At 40.1% G+C, this 25,942-nt stretch overlaps 1 protein-coding gene across 1 annotated transcript; it reads right to left on the reverse strand.

Moving 5' to 3' along the window:
* Nucleotides 1-3,268: 3,268 nt before the first annotated feature.
* Nucleotides 3,269-24,439, reverse strand: sdcbp2 (syndecan binding protein (syntenin) 2). The gene is made up of 9 exons (XM_034591323.1): nucleotides 24,255-24,439; nucleotides 16,235-16,285; nucleotides 15,276-15,372; nucleotides 11,941-12,041; nucleotides 11,151-11,315; nucleotides 9,872-10,047; nucleotides 7,390-7,561; nucleotides 6,138-6,229; nucleotides 3,269-4,849 (listed from the first exon to the last, which is right to left on the reverse strand). Exons 2-9 carry the CDS (start codon nucleotides 16,283-16,285, stop codon nucleotides 4,795-4,797), a joined length of 909 nt encoding a protein of 302 aa, XP_034447214.1. The 5' UTR covers nucleotides 24,255-24,439; the 3' UTR covers nucleotides 3,269-4,794.
* Nucleotides 24,440-25,942: the final 1,503 nt, after the last annotated feature.

Genomic DNA, 25,942 nt, shown 5'->3' on the forward strand with positions numbered 1-25,942 from the left:
GTCCCCCGTCACACTTCACCACCACCTCTCCTCTTTGTCACCGCTGTCAGTGACACGAGTCTTGGCTGAAGTGGATTAGCAAACGATAGAGAAATTTCATGTTTTACAAAAAGCCATACAAGCCTGTGAGGGAGCAGGTGTGAGAATGTTATTGTTAATCTCAATATTAATGTTGTGTGTAAAGAAATGATGACTCATGAGAGTGATGGCGAGTGTATGCCTGCACTGTACTGTGGTTTGAGTCTGGTGCTGCCACCGAACACAGGCTGTGGGAACAGAAACAGGGTGTCCGAGCAGAAGAGAGGGCGGATGTGGTGAACTCGTGATGCTGTGTTACGAGGTTCAGGAGTTCAGGTTTGTTGTGGGTAGCAGCGATCATCTCAGCCCTGTTAATTTACCTCTATGCACAGCTGCATTATGTGGTCATGTGTCTGATAAGTTTATTCTCTCAAAGCTCTTATTGTAAAGTCATGTAGACGAGTGATGATCAGTAAGTGGATTTTCTAGTGTTTCACAAAGACCCTGAAGTCCTAAAAGATTTTTTTCATTTTGTGCGGGTCATTATCTTGTTCGCACGAGTTTAGCTCAGTGTCTCCTGTACACATGGATCTAGCATTTCTAAACGATCTTGTTCATAGGAGTAATTATAGTTGCACAAGATGCAACTAGTGTGCATGAGACCACAAGACTATAAATGATATATATATATTAGGGATGCACCGATATGGAAATTCTTGGCCGATACCGATATTTAAAACAACAATCTAGCCGATAGCCGATACCGATACCGATATTTGTTTATTACTTGCATGTGGCCTTCTTGGTGTGTAACGCCGGGTTTACACCGGGCGCTGAAGCGCCGCCCCGCGCCGCGCAGCGTTATTCTCAAGCGCGCAGCCGCCTGGCTGTTCACACCGGACCCGCATTTCTCCGCGTCGGTCAGCCCGTGATTCTCCGCTTGTTGTTGTATGTAACCCGTTCAATGTCGGGTGTCGGGGGTAAATGACGTATTCTCCAAGCAAGCCTTTAGCCCCCCCCCCCTCTCTCTCTTTAATCTATATGACTGCTTGTGTGGCTGTATTGGATGGGCAGAGGGGGACATTTAATTATGTGATTGGGAAAATTGGGAAAATTAAAACTCCAGGACAACAGAAGGGGAATACAAAGTATGGGATGCATATTTGATCATTTATATCATATCAAATATGTCATTTATATAGTTTAAAATCATTTTTCAGTCTGTTTCCTGGCGCGATACGCTCGCTCGCACGCCGAAACCATCGGTGAAGGGCGCTGGCGCGGCGCGGCGCATCGCAGCCCATGTGAACCGCACAAAGGTTTAACAGGGGGGGGGGGGGCGGATGGGAGGCGCCTGGCTTTCCTTGGCGCTGCTGCGCGGCGCGGCGCGGCGCTTCAGCGCCCGGTGTAAACCCGGCGTCAGTGTACCATAATCTGGATGCCAGATTGGCAGGCTGCAGAAAACATACCAATGAATATCGGCCAATGTTATCGGTGAAAGTCAAGTTTATTACCGATACGCCGATAGCAGTAAACGAGGCGAATATCGGCCGCTACCGATATACGGCCGATACATCGGTGCACCACTAATATATATATATATATATATGAATTAACACAGACCTGGAGCTTTTTTGCACATATTATCATTTTTGCAAATGTTATTTTATCTTGTTTGCATATGATCTTATCTTGTACTAACTTATTAGCAAAAGATATCATCTAACAGTATGTACTTATCTTCTGCATATGAATAAAATAATAATAATAATAAACTTTATTTGCATGGCCCAATTCATACAGAAGTGCTTTAAATAAAAGTAATTATAAAGAAGAAATAAGAAACTAAAATTCAATATAAATTGGACAAGGTAAAACATTTAAATTCAGCAGTTTGATGGATTAATGAATGATAGTGAATCTTCTCCAATCTCTATGTATCTTATACACACATTTATCTTGTTCAGACATGATGGTGACACGTTTGGATACAAGTTGTCACAAGTCATCTCTTATTCAATTGTCCACAAGTTACACACAAGTGAGGTTGTATCTTTTCATATAAGATAAACATGACTTTGTTCACATGAGTTAATAACTTGTGTGTATCTTCCACACACTATGGATCATATACATACAAGTTACGCACAGGTTATTATTAAATCTCTTCAATTATGCTACTTTTATGCGTATCTTGAATTTCTTACCAATTTATTGTTGTGTCCATTTAAGATGACAAATTATTATCCTGCAAACACTAAATCAAATTTTTTTTATTAATGGGACTTTGGGGACTTTGTATTCATTAGCTTGTTGTCTTTTGATTTAATATGTTTTCAATGTTTAGAGAGGCCTGTATTAAACCTGCATGACTTCACTTTCTCGAGCTAAACAGGTTTGGTGACAGTCACATCTTAAATCTCCTACGTCTAGCTGATTAACATTCAAACACCATGGGCTGCAGCGGTCTTCTTTGGGATTCTGACAGTCCAGTAATGTTAACTGTTGGAGTCCCAGCAGAGGCTTCAGACTCGTCGGGATGTGACTGATAAGTTTCCTCCAATCAATCCTGACCGTACAGCACTTTATCAAAAGATCCTTGTAACGCAGGGTAGGCCGTTCGGCTGTCCCTCACTGTACCTCTACAGTGACCCCCCTGTCCCATAATACACCTGAACTTCCTGCTGTGGTGTGAGGTTGTGTCAGTGTACGATGTGAGTGACTGGTTGATTATATACTACGTATATCCTTAGACATACATGATGCTGAATATTTCCTGGGGACAACAGGAGGAGGTGGGAGGGGAGTTTGCCTTTTTTTTTTTGTCAATATTTGAACATGTGATGTCATTTTATGCTTTATTCCTTGTCTGATTGTCTGAATATATGTTCCATAGACTATGTAATGGAAATTAATGTATACAGAGTTTATATCCAGTCTTTTAACATTCTTCCATTGAGGGCATTCAATGCCTTGTTTAGTCAATCAGCTGACATCATTAGTATCTACAGATAATGTGTTGTAAATGAACTATTTTAATGGCAATAGTAGTGTGTACAGTAAAATACATCAGTAGACTACTTCTCCATTCACACTCCCACCACACTGTGTAAAGAAAGAGCAGACCCCCTATATTAAACAGCATGGAGGAAATCTTTCTGTCGTCTCTGTCTCTGGATGTTTATTTTGCTTGATGTTGTGTTACGTGTAAATATACATGAGGTGAAGGGGGGAAACAAACACAACCCAGTTAATGTGAACAGAAAGATTTTTTATTTGTTTTACAATATTATCTTGGTTACATTCGTATATAAATTTTTTTTTTTTTACAGAATGACAGTAATGCTTATCAGATTACATACCTAGAAAATTAAAGGAAATACATGCATCCAAACATGAACAGCATTAAAAGGAGCGACTCTATATATAACAAGTAGAAATCACTGCGAGCTCTGCTCAGTCTCACTGTGCTCATCAGCAGAGGAAGGAATTTAAACTGAGCAGATGATTTTTCAGCATAATATCTTTTCTACAGTTAACAAGTTTGTTTTCATGAATTCTCTCATTAACATGAGGCACCATGAACACGACCATTGAACTTGAAATGGATACAGGAAAATCAACCTCTTAAAAGGTAGTGGAAAGTGCACTTAGTGGGTCTGCCCAGCGCGGACCCTGTCCAAACAAATACCAAAGACTCCCTCGAAAATAACACAAGACGAACACCCACACACTGCACCAGGATCTGGTCTGACTGTGCTGCTCGTGTGTTTATGGACAGGGCCGAGTCCAAGCTGCATATGACAACAAACATGTACTGCTGCCCATCTCCCTACACTTCCCCCTGGAATGTGCACACACTGTTCCCAGTAGCGACCCGCCGAACACATTAGAGTCTCATCGTAACGTTTGCCCACAGAGACAGGAAGTGTGATGCAATGATTCATCGCCATCTCATGGAGGAGCTGGAAATTCCCACATTGTATCTCTCACTTACTGTACATGTTAGAATCTAGGGTCTATAAAGGTTAGGTGTCAAGTAGAAGGAACAAAATAATCATAACGTGATCTTGGTGCCGAAAATCAACACTAATATTCACCATTATATGGTTTAAACTAAAATCGACAAATTTGTTAAAATCTATTAGTTTTACTGGCCAAGTAAAAACATACACTGGGGTCTGTTTCGAAGTCAACCAACGTTTTCACATGAGGCCCCGGGTGTTAGTGCAGCTCTGATTAGATGTAACCTATACACATTTAGGGGCCAATTGCTAGGACAGAAAGTACAGCCGTGATCTTTGTGGTTCTTTAGCTTTTTAATGACTGACCACTGGCTTCTACAGCATTTTGACAAGGTGAAAAACATAATTTGCCAGTGATTCATCTCGACGCTGAGGAGGAAGCTCTGGACTCATGATCGTGTGCATGGCTTCAAAAAATGTTTTGTACTGTCCTCGATCTCAAATACAAAATAAGGGAAAAATAAACATGTAATACTCAGACTACAAGGTTAATACATATAAAAAGTAAAAATGTCAACAGCGGTGAGGGGAATGTTGAAAAGGTAAAAGAATAGAGTGAACAACTGAAGAGTAAAAAAAAAGGCATTTTTATGATGTTAAGGATGAGAAACGGTGAAGTGATTCTGATGCAGGAGGGGATTTGGTATGAAGATGGAAAGAGACAGGTAGATATGAATAGAACAGAGAGAGAGAGAGAGAGAGAGATCTGTATAGTAGATATCTTGACAGTTTACACTCGTCCTCCTGGTCTTCACACCTCTGGGACAGAGTGATCCATGGATGACCGCAGGAGACCAGTGGACATCCTGGAAAACAAAATCACACCAATAAGTTTCAGACATATTACAAATGACGGCCGAGACAACTAACACAGGAAGTGGACCGTTCTGGTCATGTCACCCAGCTTTGAGGATGGACCAAGGTATGGAATCAGACTGTGGAGACTGACAGCAATTCATGTTAACTGATGTGTTGAGTTTGTTTGTGTTCTCTTGTGTCACAGAGAACTCATGAAAAAAAAAAATGTATGGCAATTAATAGTCCAAACTGCAACTGGACCTGGTATCTCGTGAGTAAAAAGTAGGCACCTTTAGCTGTGTAGGTTAATCAGTCAATAATGTTAATAATTGCAAAACTACTAGTGAATTAAGACACGTAATTAGAAGTTAAGAGTCAGAAAGACTTGTGTAGAGTTTTTTGAATGTTTGATTTGTTACAAAAGAGTACACAAACGAATACCTTAAAAAGCTCATACTGAGCAAAGCACATTAAAGACCCTTTTCCACCTACACCTATAACAACTGGCTTTGCAATGGGAATGGATACAATCATCCTTCACTCCTTGGTCAAACGACTGCGAACACGAGTTCTAATCGGAAGTGATGAGAAGGTGATTCCCGTGTGAATGAGCTAATTTGTGCCTTTGTGACGTCATACATGCACCTGGTAAAAACACAGAAAGACAAACTCCTCTACTCGCCTTTTTCTTTGAGTGGGGGGGTTATCCTGTGTTTAAAAACCCTGCGTATACTTGCTAATTTTGGTGTAAAAGAGGTATAACATTGTAATTCATGCATAACAAATTCATCACTTACTATCAATAAGCAATAATTAGGAGGAAAACTCTGAGTTAATGGCCCAGTGGTTGTAAAAAATATGCAGAAATCAATATTAATTTACAATGACTAATAAAGAGCCACTGTGTTTATAATATATATGCTAATAAGCAGTTAATTAACAGTGAAAAAGTGTATCTTAAAACAAGTATGGTTGAAAAAGTGTTGCCGTTCACATTAACTCTCAAGGCTTCATTTATTTCCATTGCAACAGGAAAGATGTAAGTTTACCAATTTCTTTGTCCCCTTATTCTTTACCACTTACCTTTTTACCATTTAAGGTTATTCACCCGACCTCAAGTGAAAAGAGAGGGTGTAACACGGGGAACCAGAATACCTGTGGTTAATCTGTGGACTCATCACAGACCTGAGCAAAGGCCCAACTGAACTGTACCCGGATCATTTATTACTCACTGACATGAATTGACTACATGACTGATGAGCTTATTTCACTGGATCAGGTCAAATGTTATCTCACCTCTTAATCATGTGTTCATAGATGAACTTGGGAATGATGGTGATGGTCATGGTGGTCGGAGAGGTGGTCAGAATGTCCTTGATCTGAGAATCCTGGAATTTACACACAGTGACTGGTCAGCATTTTTAATTTTAAATGAATAAAAATGACATTAAAAACAAAGGTTTTGTGAAAGACATTTACTTGAGTTTTTCTCCAATGTGTTGATAGATAATAGATATAAATCACTCTGTGGTATTAAAAAACAATTTAACTAAGTACAAACCTCTTGTCTGATAGTGGAAGCTAAAAGAGATAATAAATAGGAACTAAATATTTCAGGCAGGCTGTTCACTGCTACACGTGTGTACCATTTACGGGAGGTCATTGAACGTCACCCACATCTACCTGCTCCTTAAATAGAAATGCTGTGTGTGACTAATCCAGAGCTCACCACACGCTATGAGGTAGTGTGTATGTATGACCCAATGACTATATGTATAAAGATGAAGGACAGAAAAGTGTAGTATAGGTCATAAACACCAGATATTGGATATTTGATGATACAAAACCTCAAACTGTCCAACCACAATTTGTGTCCCTTCAAAGATTTGCCCAACTTTCATCTACTCAGTCAAACATCAGAACTACTTTTTCTAGTTTCTTTGCCTCTGTTTTTTTTAGTAAACCCCAGGTAACTGATCTGCTGAGTCTCTGTCCTTCCTCATACTGAATGAACCAACATAGTGAGTCCTTCAGACAGAAGGTTCTCTGGTGTAATCTGCACAACATGTTTTCTTTTAGTTGTATAGTTGTTGTTTAGTTGGAAAAGAGAACTGGGTGGTGTTGTGATCATGAAATGCATCAAATCAGAGGAGAAAAACTGTAGAATCACAATGTTAGGTTCAGACTTGAATCTAACCACAGGGCGAACAAAAACTACAGGCCTACGTGAAGCAAACTAATAAGTAAACATTGCTGATACGTACTAAACACTTAACATTTACGGACTTGGGAGTTGGTGAGTGCTGCACTTACTTTAAATCGCTGCACGTGCCCACTTTTTATTACATTCTTTTATATAGGAGCAGCCATCCAGGTGCAAACTTAAAACCCACCAAACATCTTATGAGAATCATTGTAATGAATCATTTATAGTCCATGTTCTTCTCTGCTCTTTACATCCCACACATTATTTCATACCCAATTATTAACTTATACTGATCAAACTATTTGATGCAAAGGCTCATATGCAGAAAAACAAGTGTCTGACCTTGAGTCCGATAATGTTCTGTCCATTGATTTCACAGATGAAATGCTCAGTAAGCAGACCGTTGCGGGCAGCAGAGCCATCCTTGACCAGTGAGGTGATTTTACCAGACTTGTAGATGAAGCCCACGTGACCTGAGCTGTCTTTTTGCATGGTGATGGTGCGCTGAAATGGCCTACAGACACACAGAGAGAGACACAGAGAGAGAGAGAGAGAGAGAGAGAGAGAGAGAGAGAGAGAGAGAGAGAGAGAGAGAGAGAGAATTAGGGATCCACAGGTATAAAGCTTTGTTACAAAGAGTAACAATGAGACTCTTTGGCAGAATGTCTGTACATTTATAAAATAAAAATAGACTATTTGACGTTTTTAAAATCATAGATAAAAGAAGAGTTGTGTAGCAAAGAGCAAATGATGGAGGAACCACCAGAGGGAGCCAAACATTGAAGCCACTGCAGAATACTGTGAGACTGACAGGAAACAGACAATCTCTCTAGGGTTAAATATAGAAATACATATAGAAATGTAAGGCTTTTATGCACATGTGATGTTTGTATGTTTTCTTTGTTCGTTGGAGAAATGGAGATTATTTGTTAAATACAAGATATAGAGATGAGATCTACACATCCTCTGTCTGATTCCATTCAATATATTAATGATCATCAAAATATAATCTGGAGGATCATAAAGCATTTAAGACATTCTCAGTACTTTTCTCTCAAACTATCTACATCTACAAACAAAACCAAGGGTACGAAAATGATTAAACATTAAAACAGAAAAAACAAACATCGTCAACAAACTAAGCAATAATGTCAAATAGACAAATTAACTAATTGTTTGACTGCAGGCTTCTGTAAGATCCAGCATGAATCTACAGAATCATGTTGTGTGCTTCTGGCAAACAGTATCCTCTGCTGTCAAAATGAACTATCTTCTTCAGAGGCTGATTTAGCTTCCGGGCCTGTTCTCATGAGCTGCAGTCTGTTTTTCAATGACTGTTTGTCTCTGCCAGCAACAGTAACTAACGTTGGGGGTTCTTAGAAAGAAAAAAAAAGAAACGGATCAAAGCAGGGAGCAAGCAATGACATACACTTTTCTAAAAAGGCAAAGTTAAAATTAAAATAACATTATCAGGAACTGTGAAAGTGCATGTCATGTTAATGCATACCATCCATTTTATACTCATATCATATCATATCATATCATATCATATATATATATGTGGTGGAGCTTGGTGGTGTCGTATACACCGATACATAACGTCCCATAGGAGCTAAATTGGATCATCCAGGAACTGCCTACACACTCTGGCCACATGAAGCTGGACATTGTCCTGCACCAGGAGGAACCCAGGGCCCACTGCACCAGTGTAAGATCGGAGAATCGCTCTGAGGATTTCATCCCAGTACCTAACAGCAGTCAGGGCACCGTTGGCTATGACATGGAGGTCTGTGCGACCCTCCAAGGATATGCCTCCCCAGACCATCACTGACCCACCGCCAAACCAGTCATGCTGGATGATGTAACAGGCAGCCTAACGTTCACCACAGCTTCTCCAGACTCTTTCACACATCACATGTGCTCAGTGTGAACTGGTTCTTATCTCTTAAGACAAGAGGGCACCAATGTCGGACTTTCGATTCTGGTGTTCTCCAGCAAATGCCAATCGAGCTCCACAGAGCTGGGCTGTGAGCACAGGTCCCACTAGAGGAGGCCCTCATGCCACCCTCATGGAGTCTATTTCTGACAGTTTGGTCAGAGACATGCACACCAGTAGCCTGCTGGAGGTCATGTTGTAGGGCTCTGGCAGTGCTCCTCCTGTTCCTCCTCGCACAAAGGACTAGATACTGGTCCTGCTGCTGGGTTGATGCCCTTCTAAGGCCCTGTCCAGCTCTCCTTGTGTAACTGTCTCCTGGTATCTCCTCCATGCTCTTGAGACTGAGCTTGGACACACAGCAAACCTTCTTGCGACCGCACATATGGATGTGCCATTCTGTAGGAGCTGGACGACCTGTGCTACCTGATTGGGCTGCAGGTACCGCCTCATGCTACCATAGTGACAAGGACACCAGTAGGACAGAAAACTAGAGAATAATCTGTCAGGAAGGATAAGAAGAGAGCAATTGTCTGTGGCCACCACATGTAAAACCATTCCTTTTGGGGGTTGTCCTGCTTTAGCCTCTCCATCGCACCTGTTGTTCATTTGCACCAAAGCAAGTGAAATAGATTCACAATCACCTGTGCTTCCCAAATGGACAGATTGATAAACCTGAAGTTTAACTGACTTGGTGTTATTCTTTGACAATTAAAAGTGTTCGCCTTATTTTTTTGAGCAGTGTATGTCTCTTCTGTAATTTCACTTCTTATTACCAATAATTGAAAAAATTAAATTGGAGTCAACATAAAATGGTAAAAAGAACATTGATGTAAGGTTCAGGACACGCTGTTAAAATCTTTTGTCCTCAGTGAATCAAAGACTCCTCACCTGTCCCTGACCACAAGCTCGATGCGTGTCTCAGCTGCAGCCTTCAGGGCCTTGTGGGCCTTGTCTACGCTCCAGCCGGCACAGTTCTGACCGTTGATCTGAAGGACCTGGTCCCCAAAACGCAGACCGGCCAGGGCCGCAGGGGAATTAGCCTGCACCAGCTGGATAAACACTCCCTGTGAGAGGAAAGAGGAAACAGATAAAACATTGAACATGGCTCCAGGGAATGTAAGAAGGGAGGGGAAGAGACAGAAAACTGACAGTGGCTATAAAAAAGGACTGACTCAAGTGGAAGGAGGACACAGGAAAGAAGATGTTAGATATTCATGAAAACTAAGAGAGAGAAGAAGTTCTAGATGATTTAAAACAATGAACGTCTGAAGGGAATGATGCAAAATATCAAAAGAAGGCTTGGGCTACACTGTTTTACTTGACTGGAGCATTACACTTCAGGTTTTACTGGCTTTTTTGGAGGACTAAGAAAATTGATGAGTCAAAAGTCAAAAGTCAAAATGGAGCATGTTGTCTCTTCTTTGGTTGCTTTGTTTCCTGCAGAATATTTTGCATTGTGTGAAAAAAAAAAATCACGATTGAGCTGTCCATTTCTTTTCAGCAGTAAATCCATTACCAATACGCATCTTCTTTGTTTGCCAACTCATTTATCAACCCTGCCCACTGTATTAGTGCAACTCAGTACAAACTGAATTATTAACAACAGTGGATTTCAAAAGTCTGAGACCAGAATGTCCACATTCAGACGCGTATTACCACTCTAAAGCTGGCAGATAATTTACTGTTTTAGTTTTTCTTACAGCAACTTCACCTTTGATAATAAACATAACTCTTTCACTGTTTTAGCAGCTAACTTTAACAAGCTACCCTAATTCCAAGGGATATTCCATGCTAATAAAAAGATCATTTTAGGGAGCTGACTAGTATGAAAGATATCATATTTTGGAAAACTTGGGACTTAAATGATGAGGGAGGGTCTTCACACTTGTCTGTGGACGCTATGATCACGAGCCTACAGCACATCCGGTCTTTTGCTAAAGTTGTCTCTCGGAATTTGAGACCCGTACGCACACAAATAATGTCTGCAGTTGGACTCGCTGCAAATGCCCGTACCAGAAATGTTTGGTTGGGTCACCTGTACTGTTACACCCCTACTTAATCCTGAACTAATATGGGAGAGTGAAAGAGGGGGCGTGGTTTGTGTGGTGTTGAATGGGGGTTAACAACAATGCAGGTTCCTGTCAAAGAGGAAGTGATGCTGACTCACGTTGTCGATGGAGCGGAGCCGGAGTCCCACCTTCCGATCCTGGTCCTTACAGAGTATAATCTCCCGCAGCCCTGGGCGGATCTCTGCCCGCATGATGCCAACGTCTGTCCCCGTCACGGGCCGCACCATGGCCCCAACACCTGAGCTGGAGGGCACAGCCACTTGCTGAGGAGTGAGGAAAGAAAGCCAGGCAGGAAGGAGGGTGAGAAGGTGTGCGGTTTGGGAGAGGTGACAGGAAAAAAAGGATTAAAGATTAAATTAAAATTTAGAGGTAAAATGGAATTAAGCTTCAAATAAAGGTATGTGGGAGGATTAACTTTCATCTCCTCCTCCCCCAGTGAATGAGGTCGGGAATGCTTCAGGCACTGCTTTTGAAAACTCCATCATTAATATGCTTCAAACTAACAATGAAGAAATAAATACATATGTTTGAAAAATTAAAATAATGGTAGAGGTGAAGACACTAATAAAAGGCTGAGAACACAGAAATACCAGCTGACAAGCTCAGGTGCTGCAAGAGCCTTGACATGTGCAGGATCCACGCACTTGTGCGCACACACATACATACACTCAATTGGAGGAGAGTGAAGAGCTCACAGACTCCCACACACTGCTCCAGGCCTATGGTGAGTCATTCACTAATGTGGATCACCAGGAACCCAATACTGCGGTGCCTGGATACATCTACAGCTCATGGCGCCTTCTATTTACAAAACAATGGCCACTTGGAGGCAGCAGAAACACCCCAAAAAATTAGGGAAAGTCTAAAAAATACACAACAAACACTTACATTGTCAGTCACAGGCAAGAGGGCTAGGTTCCTCTGGACTTCATCACTGTTGAGGGCCAGACCCATGTAGTCGCCCAGCTCCTCCAGATTTGGGTACAAGGCTGGACGAATTTGGGTGAAAGGAGGAGGAGGTGGGTGGAGCGAGGCCAAAGAAAGAATTGAGTTGTGGAGAGCAGATGGAGGGAGGACAAACAGGTGGGAGAGATGGAGAGTGAGAGACAGTTGGTTGGTAGGAGAAGAGGGAGAAGGTGGAGGAGGAGAGAAAATATTGGTTACATATTGAATACATAAATACATTAGTGTATATGGCAATACAAATGTATGTTTTTCTTAAGCTCTTACCGTGATCAAATAAAATTAAGAAATTTAGTCCACATCCAAATGTACATTGTATTTTGTAAGTTGCAGGTATACAAATATGGTGATATTAGCCACACCACAAGAGTTGTTTTTCTTTCAAATCAGATCTCATTCTTTCCTAGATTTTGTATTTTTTGTTCAACATGGTCATTCATGAGCTTCACTGAAGCCTCTTTTGACCACTGTGTGTTGCAGTGCAATAAACCTTCCTGGCACCAGTATTCAGTTTTGTGCTATGCACTCAGGTTATAATTGAGCTGATTAAACTTGCCTAACCTTTCCCACAGGTGAAATCACTCGATCATGGTTCGACCAAAAATATTTATGTGAAAAATGCAGCAAGAAGACAGCAGATGGTGTCATTTGTAATTATAACAAAATATTGTCATGTCCCTAACTTCATCTCAAAAAACTAACATGTGTTTTAGTGTTAATTATGCAATGACAATATTTGTTACATAAGGTTGAAATATATCTTGGTTTTCTCATCCTGTTTCATGATATGAGAGTATGGGCTTAAGTCTCAGAATCGGTAAAGCCCAAGTAGAAGGGCTACTGTAAAGTCCTAGCTACAGTCTGTGTGTGTCGATTCCTTTTACCTACTAATATCCGTCTGTCTATATATGCATATCTCGCAAACCGTTCATCTAATCAGCTTCTCACTTGGTCTGTGTATTGTTAATGGCCCAAGAATGTGCAGTGCCAAGTTGGTGCAATTTGAAAAGGCGATACATTCAATTATATAGATAACGCTAAGTCGAAACTTGTTTTCTAAGTCGAAATTAATCTATGTATTAGTCAGTGACTTTTCTCGTTCAACAGCAATGACTCTACAAGATACCGTCAAGTCAACATGGTTTGAGTCAGCAACAAATGAACCACACCCATGTGATCAGAAGGAAACAGCTCTAGTCATAGTACAAAACAGGAAGAGAACGACATGTTAGCACAAAAAGTACAAATGATAGAACAAGTCAGATCTGACTCATCATGTACTACTGAATATTTTTTATTTATTTCAGAAAACAGAGAAAGCCTTTTCTAGTGGCCTACCCCTACTCTTTTTTCCACATTTAGATTTCTGCGGTTTCATTCTTCATCACCTTTTCTTTCATTCACCTCTCCAACACATGCCTACACATCCAAGCCCACAGAATAAAAATAAAACAAATGGCTATATCCAAAGCTATACAATCGCCCTGTTCTTGCAGTTTAGCCTTATCTGCCCCTTTTGTGCTATCTTTAATAACAGTGTGTGGGAAACAGCCCTTGAACTCAGCCCATACTTCATAATTAGTCAGTAAATGAGGACCTGCTGGCTGATTATAAATCTTGCTTTACCAGGCAAATGTGTCCTGTTGAAAATTTAAGGAAGGAAGGGTAAAATCATAAATGTAATGATCTTTCAGCTTTGAAAATGCAGATTAAAAATGTTAATAGTATGAATCGTGTTGCTACAAGGATAAAAGAAAACCTTGACAGGCAGAAGAAAGACCATGTTACTGAGGCCATTTATGTGCAGTGATCACTATTTATAGACTAAGTGAATCTGACCAATTTACATTTACTCATTTGGCTGATGATTTTATCCAATGCGACTTAAAACTGAGTGACAACACAAAAGCTTCAGTACAGCAGTAGACCTTGATGTAAGTGCTGAGTGAAAAATCTGTTGTAGTGTAGTGTTGTGCCTCTTTTACACCAAATTTGGCAGCTATACACAGGTTATGTGTCTAAACCCTCTAAAAATTACGACAATAAACTCGATAAAAGAAGTTTGCCTTTCAGTTTCGCGCATTAGAATATAGTTCATGGGAATGAACTATATTCATTCCCATTGCAGACAAAAGCAGCCAGATGTGAGTGGGTTTTTTGAGCAGTGGAACAGGGGCTTAGTTAAATTACTAGGGTGTTTGGTGTCAGGAGAGGAGCTGCTTTGAAATAAGGGAGACTTCAAAGGTTCTTAAAGATAAGAGGGACGGACGTGCTCATTTGGTACCTTGTTCCACCATGGGAGAGCCACAATCAGGACAAGTCTGGACTGTCATTGCCTTGTGTGCAGGGATGGCACATCTGAGAAGATGGAACACAGTGGGCTGTGGTCCAGCACGGATGTCAACCAGGCCATCTCCTTTCACCTCCCTGTCTCTTTCTTTCCTCACCACCAAGAGAACAAACTCTTCCTTTACCCCTCGAGCTTACTACTGCCCCCCGCCCCCTCCCTCCTCGCTCTTTTTCAAATCAACTCCTCCTCTCTGTCTCCCATCATGCCCTGTCCTAGCACAACTGCCAGAGCCAGTCTCCATGGTAACTTCTGGTCACTGCTAAGATAAAAACAAAAGACCAAAAGCCCACAGGACTCTGCATCCAAACAGAGAAAAGAGAAACAGAATGAGCTGGAGATTGAGAAAATTGAAAGATGTGATTGAAAATAAGCCGAACGTTTGTCTTCTCTAATCTCTAATGGGCCCCATGCCCATCTTTTACCCACTTTTAATCATTTGTGGGTGCCTAACTCATCTCTCTCTCTCTTTTCTTCCATCTGAGTAAAACTTACTGCAGTTCGGGCCCATTTTCATACAATCTCAAAAAACACATATCCCGAGCCAAAACACAACGGGTGAGACAGAAACAGAAAGTCACAAACACAGAAAAAAAGATTGAGAAATCATAGCCGATGAGGAGGGGGGGAGCATAACTACATGTATACCTCCCAGCCCAGTCCCTTCACTCCACACGTATTCATCCGCCCCCAATACTAGAGATCTGTGCTTGTTCAAAGAACTGCAGACACCCTTTACAAACAAGGCAATGGAACACAAAATAATATGGAGATAGGAGAGCAGGTACAGTAGGAGGCATTTCTGCTGTAAAGGTGGGCATTTACTTGTAATGTGTAATGTGTAAACACATTTTCAACACAATAGAGGATAACATATTCTATAAAAGCTTTTAAAACTATATATGACACTCACTTGATCCTGGCATCCCAGCAGTAGCAAGCTGAGGCTGGTAGGTTCCCTCAGTGATGGCCGGCATGGGGGTGGTGGTCTGAGCAAACTGGGCCTGGGCCTAGAGAGTAATTAAATGTAACAGTCAGTGGATGGCAGTGAGATGCAATCAATGTTGGTGATGGTGTTGGCGATGTTTGTGACTTAGATGATTATGATGAGCGCTGTGAGCGAGTGTGAGTGTGAGTGAGAGTGAGAGTGAGAGAGAGAGAGAGAGAGTGAGAGCATGTGTCAACCACTAGAGAGAGAGAGACCAAATTCTTTGTGTGCATTCGCGGTTTTCCCTCAGGTTCTATGATCATAAATAAGCTACTCAATTATGTTATATAATCAACCGCTCATAGTGATGAATCTGATCCATGACAAACGTGATCACTAGAAGTTTCCACAGTAGAATTTGGTTGGGAGCAGGCAGAGCAAGATTTGACGAAGCCACCTCGTAATTCTCTGTTCTCTCTCTATTCTCTTCTTATTCTCTTCTTATTCTCTTCTTCCGACAATGATTCGTTGAAGGAAAACCCGTCAATGATCTGAATATCATTAATTTATTATGTAGGGCAGCAGGGATCCATTTGATTGGCCAAATATATTGACATGCAGAGCGTGAATACATGGCGCATGGAACAACATTTATTGCAGTTTAAGCCGTCTTTTGCGATACATGTTGATATCGCAATGACGATACATTTTCGATATATCGTGCAGCCCTACTTTCTATTGACTTTTATTAAATTAGGACTCATAACACACAGATCAAACGAAGAATATCGAAAATTAAAGCAGCCTGATCTGCCCATAAAACTACTATAAATTTTTATCTTTATCTTATTTAAAATATTTCTATTAGATTATCTTCAAACTTGTAAAAGCTCTAAAAGATATTACACAACTAGTAGAATAAATTGAAAAAAACAAAAACTTACCTTGATGACCTTGTCGACCTTCAAGTCCTCAAGAGATGGATACAGAGACATCTTAAAGAGAAAACACAAACAGCAGTGAGTGGATGACCTAAACAGAAGGAGAACAGAATGGCTGAATCAGATAATAACCCTGCTATATAGGCCTCAGCATAGGCCTTAAGTTATCCATTACCTTTAAGCTCCATTAAGCTCCATTCTACATTAATAATGCATCAAATGACCATGTGATTCTAAACGGATGCTAGTCCTGCCGTTTTTACAGAGACAAAAGCAACTCTGGTTAAGTGTGGTTTTCTACAAACCACAGACAAAACCAAAACAGTGCTGTTCACCTGACAAACAGGAAATGATGCAGAGATAAAATAAACAAGTGACTGATGAAGAAAACCAAAGAGAGACACATGTTCTGCTCAGGAGTTGGCAGCACTAACCACAGCTTCAGGCAGCTTCTTAAATCTTAGAATCACTGCTTTTCATAATTTTTTATGACAGTAAATTAAATATGTTTGGACGGTTGGTTGCAAAAATAAATTACAACGTATTATAACTTTTATGAAAACAATTAATCAAAGGACATGATTATAATAATTAACTAGGGCCGCGAAGCAGCACTGTGAGGGCCAGAGCACTTGCGAACTCGGGACTTGATGCTGCCGTGGGGAGGGCGAACAAGGTACGGGCGAAACGGCTCTGCGTTGCGTGCGTTTTGTCGCGCAGCGCTGGACCACGCCCACTAATCACTGCATTACAGTCCACGCCATCAAGTGTAGACTACACAGTGAACATTTTATGTAAATCAAATTAAAGTTGTAAAACGAGGCTTACCTTCTTTTGGCAGTAGGTGGTGCTATCACTATCACTACAGACAGACTAGACATAGATCTGTTCTGGTCGCTTGTTTCTTTTCAGATCGTATAAATCTTTCATCTTTGCAACATTCAAAGATATCAAAGGAATATATGACCACTGACATTAAAGCAAACTGACAACAAGGAATTATTTGCTGTGTTCTTTTATATAAAGCCTGGGTGGAGTTAAATAGTAAGTCACAAACTAGGGCTGCGAAGCCGCACTGTGAGGGCCCGAACACTTGCGAACCCGGGACCTGATGCTGCCATGGGGGAGGGTCGATGGGGACTGGCAAAACGGCTCTGCGTTGCGTGCGTTATGTGCACTGCAGGAAGGATAAAGGCATCACTTCCTGCGTCCGTCACGCGGCGCCGGTCCCCGCCTACTAATCACGCATTAAAGTGCATCAAGTGCAGACCACACGGTGACAATTTTATGTAAATCGAATTTAAGTTGTAAAGTAAGTGGCGCTATCACTATCACTACATACTACTCAATACATACATAATAGATCTGTTCAGGTTTGAGTTAATTGAGTTAATTTTGACACATCGAGCTGTTCAGGCCATGACTCTGATCATGTGACATCATTTTGGTGCTGATTGGACAATGCACAGTGGAGTTATAATAAATCCCTCTTTTTGGCAAATCATCAAACTTTGACGCCACGCCACGGTCAGACCATGTCACGCACACTAAAACTTTGAGTTCATTTTAATCTCCATGTTGTTGAGATGACACTCACTGAATTTGAAGTTGATCTGATGAAATCTCTAGGAGGAGTTCGTCATGTGTAAATGGTAAAAAATGGCCACTAAATCCAAAATGGCCAATTTCCCGTTGCGTTAATCTCATTCTAATCTAATCTAATTCGGTCATGAAACACGTGTGTTCTGAATTTCGTGAAGATCGGTTAAACCACACGGAATTGCTGCATTTTAGGGGGCGCTGTTGAGCCATTTTGCCACGCCCATTTCCAATTACTCCAGAATACGTTGATTTTCACCAGGCCTGAAGCTCCCGGTTCATTTTCCCGAATAATCAAATGAAAAGCAAGAGGGTCTTCGCACTGTCGGTGCTCGGGCCCTAATAAACGATTTGGCCAAATAAAAATATTCTTATCAGTCGGTATTGATAATTATCATGATAAATTTCATATTAGTATTTGGCTCATGAAGTTTAAAGATTAATGTTACAAATACGAGGTATGTCATTAACTATTATACATCCTCACTGTGCTTGCACAATGTATATTTCTTATATCAAGTTTATTATATAGCTATTGATGGAAATTATGTCGCAATTAATAATGATATTGTTTTATTGCCCAGCCCTAATAATTAGAGTATAACTTAACATGGGCAATATTAGTAAAATCCACTCCTGGCATATATTTTGACAGAATTGTTTTAAACCTCTGCAGTTTGTTGCTTGATAGTAAGCAGATAATGTAATTATATTGTCCAACATGGAAAACTGAGGTACCAAACAGCATTTGGTAGAATAACACATATATCTAAGATAAAGCCACCGAATAGCCAGGTTTATGCAGTACACTTTCCATAAACACAGTTTAGCACTGGCAGCAAAGTTCCAGAAATAGCACAAAATACCACAGCACATCAGCTTATGGACGGGTGCCTGCAAAGACACTGTCAGTCTGTGTAAAGCACAGAGACAATAAGAGGGCCACTTATTGTAATGTGACTTTGTGACTTCACAATGGATCACTTCACCCTGGCACCACATCTTCTTATCTAATCTTGTTCTCACACGGCTGATAAATGAGTGTGATGACTTTGAGCTTAGCCTCATTACTGCAAATGACTAACATGTGGACCAAAGGAAGAAAGGAGGACAGAGGGAACACAGGCAGAAGTAGTTCAGCTACATTGGGCAACTGGACTTCCACACTGTTCTTGCTCCACTTGTTGCTCAAACACTAACAACACACACCTAAAACTGCAAAATTACAATGAAAAACCTCAGTAGTACAAGCTGCTGCAGAACATACATGTGTAAACATGGGTGGAGTTTTATAAAGCACCACAGCACAGGCAATGCTGGCTCACAGGATCCCATTATGTGACAAATCATGATGGTTTCTACATGACAGTGGGAACTCCCTGTGGTTCAGCTCCAACCAAAACTAGATTCATTAGTACAGCACAGAAACTAAACAGCCTGAAGAGGAAGTGAGCGATAAGTCAGTCACCTGACCAGCATCACGCCCACAGAACAATAACACAAGCAGAGACATGCAGGGATGATCTGACAGCTAGTAAACACAAGTATGTTTGAGTCTGAAAACAGTTCGTTTTAATCCAATGACCACATTTCTCTCTGTGCCATATTGTCTATGGTGATTTGGAACCAAAACATAAAAAGGTACACAATTATTATATCAAGTGTTATATAAACAGCAATGTCCCCAGTTTGACTCAAGTTGCAGACATTTGCTGCATGTCACCCCTCCTCTCCACGTATTTTCTGTCAGTCTCAACTGTCAAAGTATAGGTGTACAGATCCAAGTAGACATAATAAAGACAGAAAAAAAGATAATGGGTCATTGACGTGATGCCTATATTTTCTGTCCGGCTGCATTTTCTTCAGTTAAAAGAAGGTTTAAATACATAAAGAAATACCATATATATAGTACCTCTCCAAATTTTCTGAAATTTTTTAAAATTTCCAAAAAACATTAGTTATTTCAATGTTTCTGTTTTTTAAAGTGTCAAAATATCGTGTGGTGCTACCGTCCGGTCATGACTGCTGTTGTGAAAACTTATTTGAAATTAAAATCTATTCAAATTTATTTTCTGCCATATTTTGCGTGATTTCCAAAGTGTTTTGTAGTCCTATACAAATTTTGCAAAGCATTTGTATTTATATTTCCATCATATTATACAAACAAACTTTGTCTGATGATGTCCATTTTATGAAATATCATGTGGTGCGCATCAAGAAAGGACTAATATGGGACTTTGATGTTGAAATCCATTCAAAGACAGGAAGTTGCATCATAAACCATTTTGCCAAGGACCCGTGGAAGCAGCAACAGGTTTGTAACTCTCTCTCAAATTTGGAAAAAAACAACCTTTTTAAGAGCTGGTATGTAGTTGCCACATTTGGATATCATGTGGTATGACCTCAAACAAACTATGAATTTTAAGCTATTTCTAAAAATATATATTTTGATTATAAATTCCATAGTGGCCTTTTGTGCTGACCTAGCTTGTTTTCTTTAGGTGGCCAATTCTGTGCCTGTAAATTTTGACTGAACTTGAAAATATCATGTGGTGCGATCAAATATCATGTGGTGCGAGTGGTTTACATGATAGATATAAGTCTTAGATTGGGAGTTTTTGTGCTATTTTTATATTCAATTAATGATTTATATACATAAAGTGCTTTATTTTAGTATTATTTGGAAAATATTTCTATGCAATTAGAGTATTTTTTCTAATATTTCAGAAACAACGGTTTATGTTTAATTTTTGTACAATAACATGTGAATATACCACCCCAAAAATTGTACATGTAATTTCACTTCGGTAATTATGCATTTATTAGTAATTGATTATTTATTTATGTTTTTATTTATTTATTTATAACTGTTTAAATGTATTTTACCAGATACCATTTCCAAGCCAAATAAAAACCACTCGCCATATGCAGCGCGTTAATTCTGACTGTGCAGCAAGAGCGGAGTACCTTGCTCGGAAAAGAGAAAGGTATGTTAAAACATTTTAAAAATGAAAACTACAAAGAAAACAACATGAAGTACATATTGCGTTATGTGTTTTTCATTACCTGGACGAAATGCATATTTTCATTAAAATGTTCATCTATCATTAGTCCAAAATAACTTATTGATTTATGGCATGACACTACATATCTTATTCAGCTACCAGAGAAATGAACAGCAGGGAAAGATTCCATATGCAAAGTCAAGTGAGTTGGCAGAGAGAGAGAAAAAGAAACAGAGAGAGAAATGGAGGGCTGCATCCAGAACTTACAGAGAAAGTAAAAATATGGCAAACGCTGTGTTAGACCTTACCCCGCCATCTATGGAGAACATTCCACCAGTTCTGGTTGATGTAGATGTAGCACAAGAGCAGCCAGAAGATGCACGTGCCCCACTTTCACCCGTCAAGTTTAATGAATTGTTTGTTCACAACAATGTGTGCTGCACTTAAATGTTCTTGATGATATTTTTTTTGTTGTTGTTATGTTTATGAAATGTTTGTGTTAAAAAAAAAGTCTATGAAATTTTAATAAAATCTGGTTTAAATCAATTTTTTGTACGGAATTTATTGTTTATTGATCTCTTTAAACGATAGGAGGTTTTCATATCATTTGGAGCGACCACTCATCATGTGGTGCGACCAATTATACCAAGACTTTTATTAAATTTAAAGTAAAATATAAATTTTCTGTGGCTGAAATATTAATCACTGATACAGTATGCTTAAATTAAATTTCTCAATTTTATGCGCTTTACAGGAAAATAAGTCTGTTAACTACATTTAAGAAGGGGACGGTGACATTATAGAACAAATTTATGAGATTATTGTTTACAAAAACTCAAGAGAAATGCAACTACTTTGTTTTTAATGACTTTATATTAGTGAGAAATTGTAAAAACAATGTAAGCATATTAAGGAAATGAATTAATTTTAAGATTAATCACGGTCGCACCACATGACATTTTTTAAGGCCACAGCCAATTCAGCGAGATGAAAAAACAATAAAATCAAATAATTCGAAATTTTTATATGATTTTATGTGTACACAACATTCCTAATGTTTGAACAATTATAATAGATATTCTTATTTTTTGTATTTTAAAATTTGCCTGTTGAAAATCCTTATACGTCATTGACCCTATAATATCTGTGAAGAAGAAACGTACAAATATTTTCTGCATTTTTGCTTGAAAATATACGTCAACAACTAAATCGATTATCGGCTAATTATTGCAGCTCTACTTCCGTCACAGATTTGAGATTCCAGTACCTAAATTCACGGCATGTTGGAATCCTTTAACAGAGCTAACTCAATATATACCTTAAATGTTTTCTTTCTTCTTCTTTTGAAAATGTCTGTCTTTCATGTTAAACCCATCACCTCTTTCTGGGTTAAATCTTATAACTTTGAGCTTTGAAGTAGTGCAAATACCAAATTCAGTTAAACTCGAATTTAAAATTAATCACACAGCTAGGAACTTGTTCTAGTGGCCACAGGGCCAAATTGAGTTGGCATCCCACGATGACTATGTGACTGAATGATCTGATAACGAAAAAACTGAATTTTATCAAGACAGTGACAAAGAAACTATATTCAATGTTGTCATGTGGTCATGTCACAGCTAATACATGATCCGCTTGACCTGGGAAGTATCATATCACATACACAAACCCAGTGTATTGCACTGATGAGTCTCTCAAATAGAGATAAAATGAAAAGTCATAAAAAACAAAGAGACTGAACTTCAGTCTTTCTCTTTCCAGACCCTCTACTAATGGAACCGAAGCAACAGATTTTCCTCACCACACTGTGTCACCATCACAAGACATGTTAACAGTTATCTTGCTAAAAAAAAAAGGAAGGAAGAGAACAGTATTATATAAAAATAGATATGTTGATCCTCACACTCAGGTCAAGTCAAAGAAACGCTGCCAAAATATCTCATGATAAAAAAAGCAGTGCCAAACATGTAGACAAGAGAGCTTTTGGCCATATGGTCCGATGCCTGTCTCTGCTCAAGCATCGCTCACCTCCGGAGATGTCTGTGTAGTAGTTCATGTGTGAAAATCTGACACAGCACATCACTATATGAGGTCAAAAGCCCAAGTCTTCCCTGAAATAAACCACAATCACATTACTGCGACATCTCACTCTCCAAGCTACTCCAGCCACTACTCCACTCTCATATTGTCAGTGCTGGCAGACAAGTGCATCATTGTGTTAGTGGACACAGAGGGGCATTTCAATACCTACTAGTGTTTACTTTTCAGCTGTGTTTGTTTGCTCCGTGTATTACCCTCACCCTCCCACCTTCGGACGTGCAGGCCAGAGTTATAAGTAAATAAGCCTGGGAAAAAAATGACTGCTTGGATTCAGCTCTTGTAAAGCCATAATCTAATCCCTGAGTCACCTCTGGTACTGCAGCTCAGATGAGAGGGACAATTGGAATGTGAAAGGAGGAATTCCCAGCAATTGTAAAAAAAAAAAAATTTAAAAACATGTAAGAGGCTTTTATTTATATTATATATAACTCAGAGCGGTTTAGCTGTTGTGCTCCTTGTTCCTCTGCCTCAAGGTGTGAGGCAAAGGAAGCAAACCAAAACGCTTTGGTGGATCCCGGAGAGGAAAGACGGAGCTAACTTCAGCCGGCCTGAACGAATTGGTTAAATAGAAGAATGTGGTCTGCTTGGCAACTTATTCCGGTCTATTGATATGGCTGGGAAAGAGACAGAAGGAGTGGGAGGAAGAAGCAGAAGGAGGAGGAGGAAGAGGACTGTTAATGGAAAAAGAAAAAACTGAAGTGACCCACACCCTTTCTTTCCTAATGTACATGTTAAATAGACCAGATCCTATTACACGAGTCCAGAGGCTAACATACAGTCATCTCATGTAAACAGGCTCAATGAGTTGTTGTAATGACGCTGTAACAACACAGCAACTCCATTAGGCTGAGACAATACACAGGGCTGAACACACGCTAGCTTCATTAGCATATATCCCGTCATATTATAATACTGAGGTGAAGTGTGTGTGTGTGTGTGTGTGTGTACTGTTAGGCCAGTATAACTGCCCTGTGTATGTCATATGACTGACTTGCTAATAAACGTTAGCTAACGCTGCGGTGCCCCCACTCCACTGTCATTAAAAATGAACCACAGGCTGTTAGCTGGTCCGGGCAGACAGACACATATTCCACAGCCTAGCGAACAGATGTGCGGGATTAGCCCCCACTGTGGAGTATATGAAGGACGGCCGAGCAGGCGGGGAGCTGCGCGTCTTTGTTCCGACACAAACAGCAGCGGAGCAGCGGAGCAGGGAGCTAACCTTAGCCGCAACGTTAGCTTGTTAGGTAAACCTGGCTGTTAACCGTTAGCTGCTACTAGCAAGGCTGAGGTGCGAGGGGCTTGATGGAGACACTCACCTTTAATGTGTTGGTGGCAGAAACAGACTGAAACACGCGTGGACGGCTGACAGCGGCACTCTCCTCTCTGTATTTCTCTGGTTTCGCTCTCCTGGGTCGCTCTGGCTTCCGTCGATGAGACGCTTCTGGAGGGGGAATTCTGGAAAGTGATGTCACTGCTGGCTTCCTGGTTCGCGGTGCCCACGTCAATCACTGTTGCCGCCTTAAGCCACGCCCCGTGCGGGTCACACGGGCGGTGACTGCGCATAGACCTGATGGCTCCACACTGAACATTAAAGAGGATAAACACATGCTTTGATATTTTGACAGTATTGAATAAACATATACAATTATTTGTGCGATCGTTTTATCCTCATCCCAGACTCAAATTTGATCTGCATCAGAATAGCCCCACATTACGAGGACCTGAGGATAAGAAGGCAATTAAAAAAAAGACTTGGTTGATAAATCTCTACATTTACTATGTTTTCTTTCTCTTTCTCTTTCTCTGTCTTTCTTTGTCCATCTATTTAATGATCTACCTTCTAGAGATGTGTGGATCGGCTCTGATGTCATCCTAATTCGCATGTAGGCTTGGCTCACCCACCCGAAGTAATTATTTCCTCCAATTTAGAGAACCACACCTGGATGAACATTCCAAAAATAAAATGTCATCCACGCCTCAATGATACTCCCGGCCGTGCTGAATGAGCACTCGCTAGCAGCGCTCGTTGCAGAAATGCTAAAGTCTCTCTTTGTAAGGTGCTGCAGCCGTGGGAATGAGCGGTCTTGTTTCTATGAAAAATGAAAGCAAATTGACCTCTGATAACTCTTCCAATTGGCCTATTTCACCCACATAAACCCAACCGCTATTAATCAGAAATGTTCATTTTTACAAACCTATACCCACCCAACCTGCAGATCAACGGCAAGTCTGCGGGTGTAACTGCAATCCACGCATCACTATTACCTTCTATTTCCACAAACATCCGTCTGTCTGTCTGTCTGTATGTGGAACACACATCTCGAGAACCATTCATCGTATATATTTCAAACTTGGCATGTGTATTGTTAACAGTCCAGGGAAGTGCAGTCCTGAGTTTGGCTCAATTTGGACACACGATATGTTGAATATTGATAAAATGTTAATGGCGACCAGCGCTTTGTAGCAGTCAGTGGTGACAGGACTATAAAATCTTCACATGATGAACTCAACGTTTTCTACCTTCATTCTGCATCATAGATCATAGTTTATAAAAAAATCTTCACACAAACAATAAAAAGTGACAGTATATTGTACAACTGTTTGAGGAGGACTCACTAATGACAAGGAATAATTATAAAGTTGCTCCAGAGCTTTAACAAGAGAACAGAACATTCCAAATAGGCAGGGTAAGAACAGGCACTGCACTACTGTATTTAAATTGCTTGTTTTGTTGTTTTTTACTTTTTTACTACCCCTGACATAGACAGTTTTTGTGTGTATATACTTTTCAGTTGTAAAAAATGTATATGAAAAGGGTGGCCCACATAAAATCTAGTCGGAAAGTGTTGTATAAACAAGACAGTTGATGGTTGAGTGCTGTGTTTGTGTAAAGTATTGTTGCACTGTGTTAGGGCTCATGTGAGGGTGGACCACGCCAAATCTGTATGTGGCACATTTCTAATAACTCAAATATGTGGTGTAGTAGAGAGAAAATATGAGGAAC

This window comes from Hippoglossus hippoglossus, chromosome 7 (genome assembly GCF_009819705.1).
Source record: "Hippoglossus hippoglossus isolate fHipHip1 chromosome 7, fHipHip1.pri, whole genome shotgun sequence".
Lineage (NCBI taxonomy): Eukaryota > Metazoa > Chordata > Actinopteri > Pleuronectiformes > Pleuronectidae > Hippoglossus > Hippoglossus hippoglossus.

Excerpts from the sequence above, each read along its gene's own strand:
- sdcbp2 (XM_034591323.1), bottom strand. The coding sequence starts at position 16,285 with ATGTCTCTGTATCCATCTCTTGAGGACTTGAAGGTCGACAAGGTCATC. Across the intron at positions 12,042-15,275 it reads TGCTGGGATGCCAGGATCAA|CCTTGTACCCAAATCTGGAG; the intron begins GTGAGTGTCATA and ends AAATTCGTCCAG. Across the intron at positions 10,048-11,150 it reads GGCTCCGCTCCATCGACAAC|GGAGTGTTTATCCAGCTGGT; the intron begins GTGAGTCAGCAT and ends TTCCTCTCACAG.